The 16,446-nt window shown below is 44.5% G+C and overlaps 1 protein-coding gene and 1 long non-coding RNA gene across 3 annotated transcripts in view; one reads left to right on the plus strand and one right to left on the minus strand.

The window, feature by feature from the left end:
- Window positions 1-513: 513 nt before the first annotated feature.
- Window positions 514-15,323, minus strand: LOC116989008. Its single transcript, XR_004416104.1, has 3 exons — window positions 15,287-15,323; window positions 9,059-9,061; window positions 514-617 (listed from the first exon to the last, which is right to left on the minus strand). It is a non-coding gene; the product is annotated as an uncharacterized LOC116989008 (long non-coding RNA).
- sp4 (Sp4 transcription factor) overlaps window positions 9,567-16,446 on the plus strand; it is a 75,538-nt gene continuing 68,658 nt past the window's right edge. The window contains exons 1-3 of one of the 2 annotated variants that reach the window (XM_033046105.1): window positions 9,567-9,724; window positions 10,035-10,117; window positions 10,474-12,133. In XM_033046105.1, coding sequence (XP_032901996.1) covers window positions 9,718-9,724; window positions 10,035-10,117; window positions 10,474-12,133 — 1,750 coding nt within the window. In that variant the 5' untranslated portion in view covers window positions 9,567-9,717. The other variant, XM_033046115.1, reaches the window with a different exon arrangement.

Genomic DNA, 16,446 nt, shown 5'->3' on the forward strand with positions numbered 1-16,446 from the left:
ATCACCATAATCTGTGCTCTTGTTCCAGATGTTTTGCAATTGGAAGCAGTTTTTCCTTGTTTACTCAATCAAACCTATACATTACTTTGATCACCTTTATCAAATCTTCTTTTAACCACATGCTCCAAGGAGAATAAATCGTTGCTTCACATAAATGAAGACATCCATCCCCAATCCAATTGTTTTTGTAGCAGCATCTGTATGCACTTGATATCTTTACTAAAACCTCTGTCCATAAATGATCGAACCGGGTTCCATGGCGCTGAAGGTAGCAACTTTACCCCTGCGCCACCGTATCTAGCTTTGTCACGCTCCAAAAAAAGAAAACTCTCTTCAGTTTATTTCTAAATGGATAGTAACACCTAATTCTCAGATTACGACCCTTGGACAATGAGGGCAAATATCCTACCACAACCACCCCGGTTGAAAGAATTTTGTGACTTATCCAGATTGTGAGAGGCAAGAGAAGATATCGCAGGGGAATCGAAGATTGACGGGCTGGGGAACGTCGGCTGCGCCTCTCTCCTTGTCCAGTGGCTATCGGCTGGCCCCCTCGGTGCCGGCGGGGGCTGAGCGCCGGTCATCAGCGGGGATGCACACAGGGTGCTGCGGTGGCTCTGCAGGTCAGGCGGAGTTGAACTGGGGTTGGCGCTTCTTCACCGTGCTGGCTGTGGGCCTGGGGCCGCTGGTGTCGTCAGTCCGGGGCTGTTGGTTGGCCCGGCGGGTCAGGCGTAGTTGAGCTGGGGTTGGCGCTTTTTCTCCACGCTGACTGTGGGCCTGGGACCGCTGGTGTTGTCAGTCCGGGGTCGCCCTGGACGTCTCCGGCCACCCCCCGGGCGGGGATGGGACACTCGGGAGGGGAACAGGGCGGTCCAGTGGCGGTTCGGCAGCGCTTGCAGAGCAGGGAACCCGGGTTCAATCCTGGCTGCGGATGAGGCGCAGGTCTGTGTGTGCAATCTCCCGTCTCCCATTCGCATCTGCCCCCTCTCTCTCCTTGTTACACCCCGCTCTCCTGCTACCTGTTCCTTTGGGGGGGATGAGGAGTTGACCATTTATGGGAATCGTTCTGGAATCGAGAATTTCTTTGCTCATTCGTATTCATAGATGAGGCTGAAGAATTCCATTGTCTTGAAATTAGCAGAATAGTGAAATTCGACTCAGAAACTATCATCGTTGTGTTCCAGTCTGGAATACATACACATTTTCCTATATTGTGACCACACGGCACCCTCGTTCCTCAGATTAAGTATATTTTTACCCATGAATTAGGAATAAAGATAATAATTTATACAGTTTCTTCAGCCAGCGTTCGCTTTTTCTTTATGGTGAATGACCTTTGACAAATCCCATGATTCCTTGTGTTTTTCGGAATACCTAACTCGCTTATTACAATCTTGATTGAGTTTGTTTTAAGACTGTGATGAAGGCAGTGGATGTTGTCTACAATGGATTTTAGTAAATCCCTCAAGGTAGGTCATACTCAAGGAGGTGGCCCTAACAATCATGGATGCATTGGTGATCATTTTTCAATGTTCTCTCGACTCTGGATCAGTTCCTGTGGACTGGAGGGTAACCAATGTAACTCCACTTTTTAAGTAAGGAGGGAGAGAGAAAACAGGGAATCATAGGCCAGTTTGCCTTACATCAGTAGTGGGGAAGATGCTGGAGTTGATTATTAAAGATGTTATAGCAGCGCATTTGGAAAGCAGTGACGGGATTGGTCAAAGTCAGCATGGATGAATGGGGAAATCATGCTTGACTAATCTTTTGGAATTTTTTGAGGATGTAACAAGTAGAATGGATACTTCACCATTGAATGTGGTGTACCTGGACTTCCAAAAAGCCTTTGACAAGGTCCCACACAAGAGATTAGTGTGCAAAATTAGAGCACATGGTATTGGGGATACGGTATTGACATGGATAGAGAACTGTGTAAGAAAGAACAGCAGGTGCTGGTTTAAATCGAAAGTAGACACAAACTGCCGAGAAGGAGATTCACTGTGATGGATGTTTGTGTAAATTGTGTTGGTGTGCGTCTTGGTTATTTTCTTGTATGACTGCAGAAACCAAATTTCCTTTGAACTTCATGTGAGGTTCAAATGACAAATAAACGGTATTGTATATATTGTATTGTTTGGCAGGCAGGAAGCAAAGAGTGGGAATTAACGGGTCCTTTTCAGAATTGCAGGGAGTGACGAGTGGGGTGCCGTAAGGCTCGGTGCTGGGACCCCAGTTGTTTACAATATATATTAACGATTTAGACAAGGGAATTAAACGTAACATCTCTAAGTTTGCGGATGACACAAACTTGGGTGGCAGTGTGAATTGCAGGGAGGATGCTATGATGCTGCAGGCTGACTTTGATAGACAATAGGTGTAGGAGTAGGCCATTCGAGCCAGCACCACCATTCAATGTGATCATGGCTGATCATCCCCAATCAGTACCCCGTTCCTGCCTTCTCCCCATATCCCCTGACTCCGCTATCTTTAATAGCCCTATCCAGCTCTCTCTTGAAAGTATCCAGAGAACCGGCCTCCACCGCCCTCTGAGGCAGAGAATTCCACAGACTCACAACACTGTGAGACAAAGTGTTTCCTCGTCTCCGTTCTAAATGGCTTACCCCTTATTCTTAAACTGTGGCCCCTGATTCTGGACTCTCCCAACATCGGGAACATGTTTCATCCCTCTAGCGTGTCCAACCCTTAACAATCTTATATGTTTCAATAAGCTACCCTCTCATCCTTCTAAACTCCAGAGTGTACAAGCCCAGCCGCTGCATTCTCTCAGCATATGACAGTCCCACCATCCCGGGAATTAACCTTGTAAATCTACGCTGCATTCCCTCAATAGCAAGAATGTCCTTCCTCAAATTTAGGGGACCAAAACTGCACACAATACTCCAGGTGTCGTCTCACTAGGGCTTTGTACAACTGCAGAAGGACCTCTTTGCTCCTATACTCGACTCCTCTTGTTATAAAATGCCATTCACTTTCATCACTGCCTGCTATACCTGCATGCTTACTTTCATTGACTGATGAACAAGGACCCCCAGATCCCATTGTACTTCCCCTTTTCCCAACGTGACACCATTTAGGTAGTAATCTGCCTCGGGCCGATCCTGTTACATGCTTTCCAAATGTGCGGCTATTTCATCTTTTATAATTGTCTCCAGCATCTTCCCCACCATCGATGTCAGGCTAACTGGTCTACAATTCCGTTTTCTCTTTCCCACCTTTCTTAAAAAGTGGAATAACATTAGCTACCCTCCAATCCACAGGAACTGATCCTGAGTCTATAGAACAATGGAAAATTATCACCAACGCATCCACAATTTCTAGAGCCACTTCCTTAAGTACCCTGGGATGCAGACCATCAGGCCCTGGGGATTTATCAGCCTTCAGTCACTTCAGTCTGCCCAACACCATTTCCTGGCTAATGTGGATTCCCTTCATTTACTCCCTCCCACTAGATCCTCGGTCCCCTAGTATTTCTGGATTGTTTGCGGCTTCCTTAGTGAAGACAGACCAAAGTACTAATTTAACTGTTCTTTCATTTCCTTGTTTCCCATTATAAATTCACTTGTCTCTGATTGTATGTCACCTATATATGTCTTCACTAATCCGATCCAAAGTACCTGTTCAACTCATCTGCCATTTTCTTGTTCCCCATTATACAATTCACTTTCTTCACTGCCTGCTGTACCTGCATGCTTACTTTCATAGACTGACGAACAAGGACCCCCAGATCCCGTTGTACTTTCCCTTTTCCCAACTTGACGCTATTTATATAGTAATCTGCCTTCCTGTTTTTGCTACCAAAGTGGATAACCTCACCTTTATCCACGTTAAACTTCATCTGCCATGCATCTGCCCACTCCCCCAACCTTTCCAAGTCACCCTGCATTCTCATAGCATCCTCCTCACAGTTCATACTGCCATCCAGCTTTGTGTCATCTGCAAATTTGCTAATGTTACTTTGAATCCCTTCATCCAAATCATTGATGTATATTGTAAATAGCTGCGGTCCCAGCACCGAGCCTTGCGGTATCCCACTAGTCACTGCCTGCCATTCTGAAAAGGACCTGTTAATCCCTACTCTTTGTTTCCTGTCTGCCAACCACTTCTCTATCCATGTCAGCACCACCCCCAATACCATGTGCCCTAATTTTGCCCACTAATCTCCTATGTGGGACCTTATCAAATGCTTTCTGAAAGTCCAGGTACACTACATCCACTGGCTCTCCCTTGTCCATTTTCCCAGTTACATCTTCAAAAAATTCCAGAAGATTAGTCAAGCATGATTTCCCCTTTGTAAACCCATGCTGACTCAGACCGATCCTGTTACTGCTTTCCAAATGTGCCGCTATTTCATCTTTTATAATTGACTCCAGCATCTTCCCCACCACCGATGTCAGGCTAGCTGGTCTATAATTCCCTGTTTTCTCTTTCCCACCTTTCTTAAAAAGTGGGATAACATTAGCTACCCTCCAATCCACAGGAACTGATCCTGAGTCTATAGAACAATGGAAAATTATCACCAACGCATCCACAATTTCTAGAGCCACTTCCTTAAGTACCCTGGGATGCAGACCATCAGGCCCTGGGGATTTATCAGCCTTCAGTCACTTCAGTCTGCCCAACACCATTTCCTGGCTAATGTGGATTCCCTTCATTTACTCCCTCCCACTAGATCCTCGGTCCCCTAGTATTTCTGGATTGTTTGTGGCTTCCTTAGTGAAGACAGACCAAAGTACTAATTTAACTGTTCTTTCATTTCCTTGTTTCCCATTATAAATTCACTTGTCTCTGATTGTATGTTACCTATATATGTCTTCACTAATCCGATCCAAAGTACCTGTTCAACTCATCTGCCATTTCCTTGTTCCCCATTGTAAATTCACCTTGGTCTTCAAGGGTCCAACTTTGGTCTTAACTAATTTTTTTCCTCTTCACATACCTAAAGAAGCTTTTACTATCCTCCCTTATATTCTTGGCTAGCTTACCTTCGTACCTCATCTTTTCTCCCCGTATTGTCTTTTTAGTTATCTTCTGTTGCTCTTTAAACATTACCCAATCCTCTTGCTTCCCGCTCATCTTTGCTACGTTGTACTTCTTCTCTTTTATTTTTATATTGTCCCTGACTTCCCTTGTCAGCCACGGTCGCCCCTGGATTCTTTCTTCCTCCTAGGAATGAACTGATCCTGCACCTTCTGTATTATTCCTAGAAATACCTGCCATTGTTGTTCCACTGTCATCCCTGCTAGGGTATCTTTACAGACAACTTTGGCCAGCTCCTCCCTCATGGCCCCATAGTCCCCTTTATTCAACTGTAGCACTGACACCTCCGATCTACCCTTCTCCCTCTCCAATTGTAGATTAAACCTGAGCATATTATGGTCACTACCTCCTAATGGCTCATTAACCTCAAGTTCCTTTATCAAATCTGGATCATTACATAACACTAAATCCAGAATTGCCTTCTCCCTGGTAAGCTCCAATACAAGTTGCTCTAAGAATCCATCACGAAGGGACTCTACAAAGTCCCTTTCTTGGGGTCCAGTACCAACCTGATTTTCCCAGTCTACCTGCATGTTGAAATGTCCTATAACAACCACAGCATTACCTTTGCTACATGCCAATGTTAACTTCTGATTCAACTTGCACCCTATGTCCAGGCTACTGTTTGGGGGCCTGTAGATTAGTCCCATTAGGGTCTTTTTACCCTTACAATTCCTTAGTTCTATCCATACTAACTCCACATCTCCTGTTTCAATGTCACCCCTTGCAAGGGACTGAATTTCATTCCCCACCCCCTCTGCCCACCTGTCTGTCGTTTCGATAGGACGTATACCCTTTGGATGTTCAGTTCCCAGCCCTGGCCCTCTTGCAGCCATGTCTCCGTAATTCCCACAACATCATACTTGCCAATTTCTAACTGTGCCTCAGGCTCGTCCACTTTATTTCTTATACGTTTTATATATTTCTTATACTTCGCGCATTCATATACAACACTTTGACCTCCGTATTCACGTCCCCCCCCCCCCCCGCACAGCTCGCAATTGGCCCTGACCTTACTCTTTTATCCCTTCTCGAACTTTCCTTCCCATTAATTCGAGAATCTTTTGTAATTTTTCATGTACTCACTTCCCCTTCAACTCCATCTTTATACTCCCAATTTGTCAATCCTTCCCCCCCCCCCCCCCCCCACTATTTAGTTTAAACCCACACATGCAGAGCCCTAGCAAACCTGCCTGCCAGAATGTCGGTCCCCCTCCGGTTAAGGTGTAACCCGTCCCTTTTGTACAGGTCACCCTTACCCCAGAAGAGATCCCGGTATCCTTGCTCCCTGCACCAGCCCCTCATTCAGATCCCCTATCTCCCTGTTCCTGTCCTCACTAGCACAAAGTACTGGAAACAATCCAGAAATAACCACCCTAGAAGTCCTGCTTTTCAGCCTTCTTCCTAACTCTCTGAACTCACGTTGGAGAACCTCCTTCCTCTTCTTCCCGATGTCGTTTGTGCCTACATGCACAACTACTGCCGGCTGTTCTGAATTTGGCTCGTGACATAGGTTAGGTGAATGGGCAGAAGCATGGCAGATGCAGTATAATGTGGATAAATGTGAGGTTATCCACTTTGATGGCAAGAACAGGAAGGCAAATTATCTGAATGGTGTAAGATTAGTAGAAGGGGAGGTTCAACGAGATCTGGGTGTGCTTGTACATCAGTCACTGAAAGTAAGCATGCAGATACAGCAGGCAGTGAAGAAAGTGGCTTTCATTGCGAAAGGATTTGAGTTTCGGAGCAAGGAAGTCCTACTGCAGTGGTACAGGGTCCTGGTGAGACCACACCTGGAATATTGTGTGCAATTTTGGTCTCCTAATTTGAGGAAGGACATTATTGCTATTGAGGGAGTGCAGCGTAGGTTCATCAGGTTAATTCCCGGGATGGCAGGACTGACGTATGATGAAAGAATGGGTCGACTGGGCTTGTATTCGCTGGAATTCTTAGATGATTGGACAGTGAAGCTGGAAATATGTTCCCGATGTTGGGAACCAGTGGTCACAGTTTAAGAATAAGGGGTAGGCTATTTAGAACTGAGATGAGGAAAAATGTTTTCACCCAGAGTTGTGAATCTGTGGAATTCTCTGCCACAGAAAGCAGTGGAGGCCAATTCACTTGGTGTTTTCAAGAGAGTTAGATTTAGTTTAGGCCTAAGGGAATCAAGGGATATGGGGAAAAAGCCAGAATGAGGTGCTGATTTTGGATGATCAGCCATGATCTCACAGAGTGGTGAGTCTGTGGAATTCTCTGCCTCAGAGGGCGGTGGAGGCAGGTTCTCTGGATGCTTTCAAGAGAGAGCTAGATAGGGCTCTTAAAAACAGCAGAGTCAGGGGATATGGGGAAAAAGCAGGAACGGGGTACTGACTGGGGATGATCACATTGAATGGCGGTGCTGGCTTGAAGGGCCAAATGGCCTACTCCTGCACCTATTGTCTTTGATCATATTGAATGATGGTGTTGGCTCAAAGGGCCGAATGGCCTACTCCTGCACATATTTTCTATGTAAGCTAAATCCAGAGGGTTAAGATGTATGGGATCCATGGTGACTTGGTAGTTTGAATTAATAACCAATTTATCCATAGAAATAGTGGCAGAAAGTGCTATTCTAGCTGGAGGTCTGTGACCAGTGGTGGGACCTCTGTTGTTTGTGATTTATAGAAATTAGTTGGATGAAAATATGGATGAGTCATTTAGTAAGTTTGCAGACGACAAAAAAAATTGGTAGAGTAGTGGATAGTGAAGAAGATTGTCAAAAGAAAAAGCAATATATAAATTAGTTATAGATATTGACAGAGAAAAGGCAGACAGATTATAATACAAGCATTGTGAGAGGTTGCACCTTGGGGAGATCCTGAACAGAATTGATGTAGAGGGGGATCTTGAGCTCCAATTGCATAGCTCTCTGAAAGTAGCAATACCAATAAAATGTTTGTCTTCATTAGTCGGCCATTGAGTATAAGAGTCAGGAAGTCACATTGATGCTTCATAAAACTTTGGTTAGGTTGCATCTGGAGTATTATATGCTTTCTGGTCACCCCATTACAGGAAAGATGTGGAGGCTTTGGATAGAGCACAGAAAATGTTTACCAGGCTACCTGGATTCAAGGGTATAAGCTACAAGGAGAGATTGGACAAACTTGGATTGTTTTCTCTGGAGCATCAAAGGCTGAGTGGGAGCCTATATTATATATCACGTTTATGAGAGGCGTAGGCAGTGATAACCTTTTGCCCCAGGGTGGAACAGTTAAATATTAGAGGGCATAGCTTTAAAGGTCAAAGGGAGAAATTTTGAAGCTGGGTGAGCAAATTATTTTTAGAGAGCTGTGGAAGCCTGGTACGTGATGCCAGGGGTGATGGTGGAAGCAGATAGGCTAATGGTGTATTAGAGGATTTAAGACAGACACATTAATATTCAGGTTATGGATGGATATGGGAGATTAGGTTAATTTGGCATTATGTTCGGTACAGAGATTGTGGGTTGAAGGGCCTGCTCATGTGCTGTACTGATCCGTTTTAAATAACGTTATTCTTTTAGACTCTGGAGAATAAACTCGTCTACTCGATCTCGTACAGCTTTCCCTCAAACCATAACTTCCTCTTTGACAAGTACATCACTAGGTAGAGACCAATTTTGCAGGTGCAATCTGTAGGACATTTTCATCCCGGGGGAAACAGTGCCTCTAAAAATCACCCCAGGGGAAATAAACTGCAGAGGGCCAAATGATCATATCGAAGAAACCAGTACATGGAAAAGATGGTCACTGTACCTGTACCTCACTGTACTTGTGCATATGTCAATAAGCATGACGGGCCCTACGATGTTCACAAACACTGGAGACCCTGCCCTGGGGACAAATGAAGGATGTTTGCTCATCCTTCTTCCTTTATTGAAAACTATGGTGGTATGGTATTCAATGTTCCGGCCCTTTGGCATCACACTGACGATGGATGAGTGAAGGGCCGTGGCGAAGGTGTCCCCAATGTCAGTCTTTACTGCCTCTTGCTAACCCAGGATACATTTTAAAACTCGGTCCACACCTACGTGTACATCACGGTGCTGAATCCATTTTAATTCCTCTTAAATCTGCTTCATGGCACAGCGGGATGTTGCTGAAACTCAAGTAACCTGCTGCTCCGTGGATTGTGGAGACCGAGCGCGAGCGACCGAGCGGCCAACCGCCCACCGCTCAAGCACCGCCTTTGTTCGTCTCCGCTCGAGCCAGCCTACATCAGGGAGGGAGGGCGGGCGCTCCGGGGCGGGAACGCGTAAACACGGTCCACGCATGCGCCCACACTGCCCGCCGCCTGTCGGGGCGTGTAGTTCCAATCATCCATTCGTCGCGTTACTGGGAAATGTCAGCCCCAGCTCGCGGACTACAATTCCTGTCGGGCCCTGCGCACCAAGCGTTCCATCCACCCCCTCCATCCCCAGCCCCAGAGCCAATCGAGTGAGCGGCAAGTGGTCGGCGCTGCTGGTGCTGTGGCTGGATTCGCAGCGCCGCCTCCCACTTCCATTTCCGTCAATCAAGAGGAACCTGATTATTCCGTCCTACGCAAACAGCCATTCGTGGAAAGAAAGGGCCAGCCCTGCCTTGTTCTGCCTACATTTTGTACTGGCCTTATTTTTTTTCCTCCCTTCTTAAGCAATGCAGAATGAGTGGTACGTAGCCCTCCCTCTATCCCTCCCTCCTTTAAAAAAAACAAGAGGGAAAAGTCAATTTACCTTGGTGACAAGCTTTCTGCTAATTGATCAGCTTGACAACAAGAATCTACAGTAGTGAGTTGACTGAGCCAACCCTCTTTTGGGTGTTACTTTGTATCCACTGGGTCGGGTTTCAAACCACGTTTCTGTTTTTTTCCCCTCCCCTCCCGGGGAATTAATGGGTGATTGAAGCAACTACGCGAAAGTAGGGTATATCATAAAAAATGAATTATTTTGTTATGATTATTTGTATTTTTTCCGTTCACAGATCAAAAGGAGGAAAGTATGGCCACCCTAACTGAAGGAGGGAAACCTGGTGAATATTTGCAAATCAAAACATCAGGCTCACAGGTACGAAAACAAATTTCTAATCATGGCTTGAATAATGCGTATCTAACATTTTATTTTACGTGTTTAGATTTAAAATAAATATTTCTGCAACCAACTGCTAGCTGTTGAACTAATTTTGCTAACCACTTGTCTATGTTGCATTTGTAAGTGAAGCCATTTTCTTGCAGATCTGTGCACCTACTTCCTGATTTAAACACTCGAAATTGCACAGTTTCATATTATGTTTTCTTATTTAAATACTAGTGTTTTAATCGTTAATCGCTCTGTACTTCCTGAGTGAAGCCCCTTTTTGTGTTAATGTAAATTCACACCCACTCTTTCCTCTCTAAACCCGCCCACTGTGCATATGTGGGTAGGACACCCAGCCGTCTCCTCTGGCCCTGCTCGCCGCGACTTGCAGCAAGATCGGTTCCCCAGGCCCTGCTGACGGTGCAGCTGCCTCTAACACCCTGCAAGGCGGACAGTTACTAATCGACCAGAGCTCCGGAGCGGTGCAGCAGCAGCAACTGGAGATTGTGACGGCCCAGCTTAGTGGAAACGGCTGGCAGATCATCGCCGCCGGCCCCGCAACAACTAAAGAGAACGTTGCACAACACCAAGGGACTTCTGCCAGCAGTAGCTGCAGCAGCACAACTACCGCCTCCGCCACCAACGGCAATGTTACAAGTGTCCAAGACAGCTCGGGTTTACCCATCAAAGCCAGGCCCATCGTCTCAGCAGCGGGACAGTACAATGTGGTGCCAGTGCAATCATTACCAAATACTACCATGGTGGTCAACGCAGCAGCCACTGCCGGCGGCTCTTCCAACAGCATCCAGTATCAAATCATACCGCAACTGCAGACTGTGGACGGGCAGCAAATTCAGATCAGCTCGGCCAATCTGCAGCAGGATTTGCATGGGCAGATCCAGATCTTTACCACCGGCCATGGCCAGACGGCTCTCATCGGCCCACAGACCAGGACCACCTCTGCAAGCACAGCCTCGCCCAGCACTGTATTTTCTCAGTCGTCTGCCAGCGTCCCCTTCCAGATCCGACCGGGGCTCTCCATTCCGCTGCAGCTGCAAGGAATTAACATTTCCGGGACTCAGTCCCAGATGGTCGCCACTTTGCCAATTAATATTGGAGGCGGTATGACCCTGGCCGTGCCTATAAACAGTCTGGCGGCAGCCAGTGGAGGAGGAACTATCCAGTTTGTCCAGCCTTTCGATGGCGGGGTCTCGAATGGGAATCAAATGATTTCCACGCCCATTTCCACCGCCTCTTTGAGCAGCATGCCCGAATCTCCTTCGTCGTCTCCTCCTTCTTCGTCCACTTCGACCTGCGTTACCACCGCCTCCCCATCGCTGTCCTGTGTGACTTCACTGGCAAATTCTTCCGAGACTGCCCAGTCTATCTTCCGTACCACATCAAGTTCGGAGAACATCGAAGACGACCCATCATCAGCTGTGACTGAAGGCGAAGGTACAAATCTTTCTCAGTCCAATGGGTTGCAGAATATGCCGGAACATGGTCAGTTTCATCAAGTGCAGTTGGCTGTGGGACAGCAGGTGCCAATTCAGCAACAACATTCGTCTCAGATCCAGCAGCAGATTATTCAGACAATCCCACAACATGCTCTGCAGACCATCCAAAGTGCTACTGTTCCAGGACAAACTATTCAAAATGCTCAGTTATCAACAATGCAGAATCCAACTCAGGTGATCATCAGGGCACCAAGTTTGACACCATCTGGTCAAATAAACTGGCAAACCATTCAATTACAAAACATCCAGAACCTTTCAGGTGTACAGATTCAAAATGCTCAGCAGCTTGCTGTAACCCCTGTGTCTTCAAGTAATTCTGGCGGAACTACTATTGCCCAAATTACCCCTGTTACTGTTACTGGCGGTACCATTAATTTAAGTGCTGCCCAGCTTGCATCTGTTCCCAATCTTCAGACAGTCAACATTGGGAGTTTGAGTTCGGGTGGAGTCCAGGTGCAAGGCATACCAGTGGCCATCGCCAATCTAGCAGGTATGATTATTCTTTGAAATTATTCCTTTATAATGAATTTACTTTTGAAGTAAAATCACAACATATGCATATTTACATTATGTACCATTGGAAATTTGCAACAAAAAAAAAAACATGCTCTGGCATTCAGGAGGAATTCATTTTTAAACTTCTGTTGGTACAGGAAGCAAAAGCAATATTTTTTAAATAAATGAATTGCCATTTATTTAGTACTTGCAACATTCTTTAGTGCCAGATTTGTTTCCATATTATAAAGACTGAAATACAAATCAAGATTAAAATAAACCCTGTTTAAATATTCTAGGAGTTTATAGTGGCATAAAAAGAGAATTGAATTAATTGTATTACTTTACTAGATTTTTTTTTGTCTCAGTTCTGAATAGCCAGTTCCTTTATTTTGAAACTATGACTGGTTCTTGATATACTAATTGTAAGCAGCCTGATAAAGTTGACGAAGCATTGAAGAATGTTGTGTATTTCAATTATATAATCTTGCATTCTTCTAAACTCAAGAACAGATACCCACTCTAATTAATCTTTCTTCAGAAGACAAACTTTCAGAAGACAAACTTGCCTTCCAGAACCTAAAATTAGCAGGGTGTGGTAATACTCAGCAGACCTGGTAGCACTGAATGAGAGAGAAGTACAGAGTTAATGTGACCTTTCATCAAACGTTAGGAAACTGTTGTGTTTTAAGTTAGAAAAGAGGGTAGGATGGAGAGAATAAGAGTAAATGGATGACACACAATGGTGTCAACTGGGAAAATAGGGTGGAGATTAGTAAATGGCAGCTAATCTGCCTGGAAGAGGTGTAGTAAATAAAGGGTGAAATTAAGTTGTCAGATATAAAAAACGGTTCCTAAAAGAATAATCTAAAGAGAATTTTGGGAACCTCAGCAAGTCAGTTAGCATTTAAGAATGAGACAGACTAATATTACAAGCCGGCATTAGAGTTGGCCAGTTCTTTATAGGACTTTAGTTTGGCGGCATTTGGAGTATTGTATGCAGTTATGGTCGCCCCGTCACAGAAATAATATGGAGGCTTGGGAAAGGGTGCAGAGGTTTATCTGAATGATGCTTGGATTAGAGGGTATAAGCTACAAGGAGGGGTTGGAATTACCTGGAATGTTTTCTCTGGAATGCTGGATATTGAGGGGAGGTCTGACAGTATAAAATTATGAGAGGCATAGATAAGGTAGAATGTTTTACCAGGATGGAGCTATCAAATATTAGAGGGCATAGCTTGAAGGTGAGAGGTGCAAAGTTTTTAAAGGAGATGTGTGGGGCAAGTATTTTTACTGAGGGTGGCGTGTGCCTGGAGAACGTTGCTGGGGGAGGTGGTGAAAGCAGATATACAATTGCGGCATTTAAGATCCTTTTGGATAGGGAAATGGGTATGCAGGGAATGGAAACATAGATTATGTGCAGGCAGATAAGAATTGGTCTTGGCATCATGTATTGTGGGGCAAAGGGCTGGGTTGTACTATGCTCTACTTAATACTACTATGAATCTGACTGCATTTTTCTAAGAAGTAACTAAAAAGATTGATGATGGCAAAGCCGTAGATGTCTAAACAGACTTCAGCAAGGCATTTGATAAGGTTCCGTATGGTAAACTGTTCTGGAAAGTCAGATCGCAGGGATCCAGGGAGAGCTAGCCAAAGCATTGGCTTTGTGGAAGGAAGCAGAGGATGCTGGTGGAGGGCTGTTTTTTTGGACTGGTGGCACTGAGGCTGTTTGTAGTTTATATCAACAATTTGGATGAGAATGTACAAGGCTTGATTAGTAAGTTTGCAGATGACATTAAAGTGGATTGTATGGTAGATAGCAAGGATGGTTATCAAAAATTACAGCAGGATCTTGATCAGCTGGGAAAGTGTGCTGTGGAACGGTTAATGGAGTTTAATGCCGATATATGCGATACCTGCCAGAAGAGGTAGTTGAGTCAAGTATTGGAACCACATTTTAAAGACATTTGCATAGGTACATGGATAGGAGAGGTTTAGAGATATATGGGTCAAACAAGGGCAGGTGACACAAGCATAGATGGGCATCTTGGTTGTCACAGGCTATTTGTTCCAAATGGCCTGTTTCCATTATGTATGACTCTATGCCTAAAAGCACAAATATTACAATGTGGTCATGTGGGATCTCTGGAGAACCTTTAAATTGGTGTTAAATGTAAGAGGGGGTAATCCTCCATTTGATCTTAAGGAAATTTTAAGTATGACAGTACGTGAGCGTTTGAGGTAGCAAATCTAATTAGATGTTCAGCATGGTTATGGGAAAAGATAGACCAGGAATAAAAAATCTAAAGGAGTAGAGATAGTTTAACAAGATTATGAAATGATTTTATTTTTATAATGAGTTGAAATGACTGCTGAAAAGTGTTGACGGAGATTAGTGAAGCTTCAGTCCCCAGGAGAGAAAAGGAAGAATTTGCATATGTTGATTTAATTGAGTGGAGATGCGAGCATGTGCTTAATGGCGATTCTGTTGTTCATGATGGCGAAAACAATGTTGTGCAGCAGGTAAGTAGCCACAGATATGTTCTGACCAATGCAGGGGAAACAGCTTGACCAAAATTATGAAGTGGATTGAGAGATAGGTTTGTTTACCCAACCCACCCTGTAGGGATTGGCACAGAAGGGGGATATGGGTGGAGAACAATTAGAGGAAGTGAAGCATTTTATAGATTATTTTACTTTGTTTTATTTCTATAACTTCTCTAACTGATCATGAAATATAGCTCTTTTCCTAATGAAACACTTCATAGCACCAAATCCAGGACTGTTTTATTCACAGGACCACATGCACACTGATCAAGAAAGTAATGCACACTTCAAGAATTTCTCCTCTTTGCACTTAAATACAGCCTGGGGCATTAGTAATATAGAATTAATAACGACTTGGATTATCGCATCATTGGGTTTTGCATTTGCCAATTGGTGGGTTTTATTTCACATTCAGCAATATAATGCCTCCTAATGTTCCAGATTTGTAAGTGTTAGTAGTTCGTTAAGTACATCCTTCAGCTGGTTTAGAATTGCGCCTGGATTAGAACCGTAATTTGGGAAATAGTGATTCATTTCTGATATTGGCAGCAGATGTATGCTTACCAAAAAAAGGCACAAAGTGCCCTAGTAATTCAACGGGTCAGGCAGCATCTCTGGAGAACATAGATAGGTGATGTTTTGGGTTGAGGCCCTTCTACAGACTGATTATAATCAGGAGAGCAAGCTGTTTGGAGCCTGACAAAGCCTGGTAAGTGATAAATGGATACAGGTGAGGGTTTCTATTGATTGGCAGATGGTTGGACAATGGGTGGAGATGAAAAACCAATGGTAGTGAGATAAGAATAGAAGAGGCATGAAATGTCTTTTGCCTTATAAAATGTGTAGGAAAGAACTGCAGATGCTGGTTTTAATCGAAGGTAGGCACAAAATGCTGGAGTAACTCAGCAGGACAGGCAGCATCTCTGGAATGAAGGAATGGATGACATTTCGAGTCGAGACCCTTCCTGAGAGGACACCCATTCCTTCTCTCCAGAGATGCTGCCTGTCCTGCTGAGTTACTCCAGCATTTTGTGTCTACTTTCGCCTTATAAATGCAGTTACTGGGTATAATGATGGGTTGGGGCTAAACTATCTTGGAAATCCCTAAATGAAAGCATCTACAGTTTTTCTAATTGTGCTTGAGTTCTCCATTGCAGCAACAGCTGATGGCTACAGTGCTTTTGAGCTGGGATGTGTAGAACATCAAATCACTTGGACTCTGCCTTTTTATTACATTTTTGTTTTTTATGATCTGGGTGTTTGTCACCGTCTCTTGCTCGTCCCCATTTGCCTTCAAGAAGGTGGTGGTAAGCTGCTGCCTTGAACCACTTCAGTGCTGCTGGTAAAGTTATTTCCACCCTATGATGGATAGTGAGTTTCAGGATCTAGAACCACTAGAAATTGGAAACATGTTTTTCTATAGAGATGCTGTGCAAGTTGGGGGAAAAAATACCTGCAAATGATTGTGTTCCCATGTGTCTGAAGACATTGTCTTCCTTGATGGTAGAGGTCACAGGTTTGGAATTTGCTGTTGGAGTGCCTGGAAGAGCACCGAGTCATCAGCTGGGGGAAGATGATGGGTAGCCTATGAATATTTAGAGTGATGGATAGTATCCCAAATAAGTGGGCTGATTTGTTCTGATAATATTGATTATTTTGCTAAGCCTCGACTGATCTAGGCAAATGGACAGTACTCCACTCTTGTTTTGTCACTTATACGTACTAGAGGAAGTTTGGGGTATCACTCACCAATGGATC

This window comes from Amblyraja radiata, chromosome 2, assembly GCF_010909765.2.
Source record: "Amblyraja radiata isolate CabotCenter1 chromosome 2, sAmbRad1.1.pri, whole genome shotgun sequence".
Lineage (NCBI taxonomy): Eukaryota > Metazoa > Chordata > Chondrichthyes > Rajiformes > Rajidae > Amblyraja > Amblyraja radiata.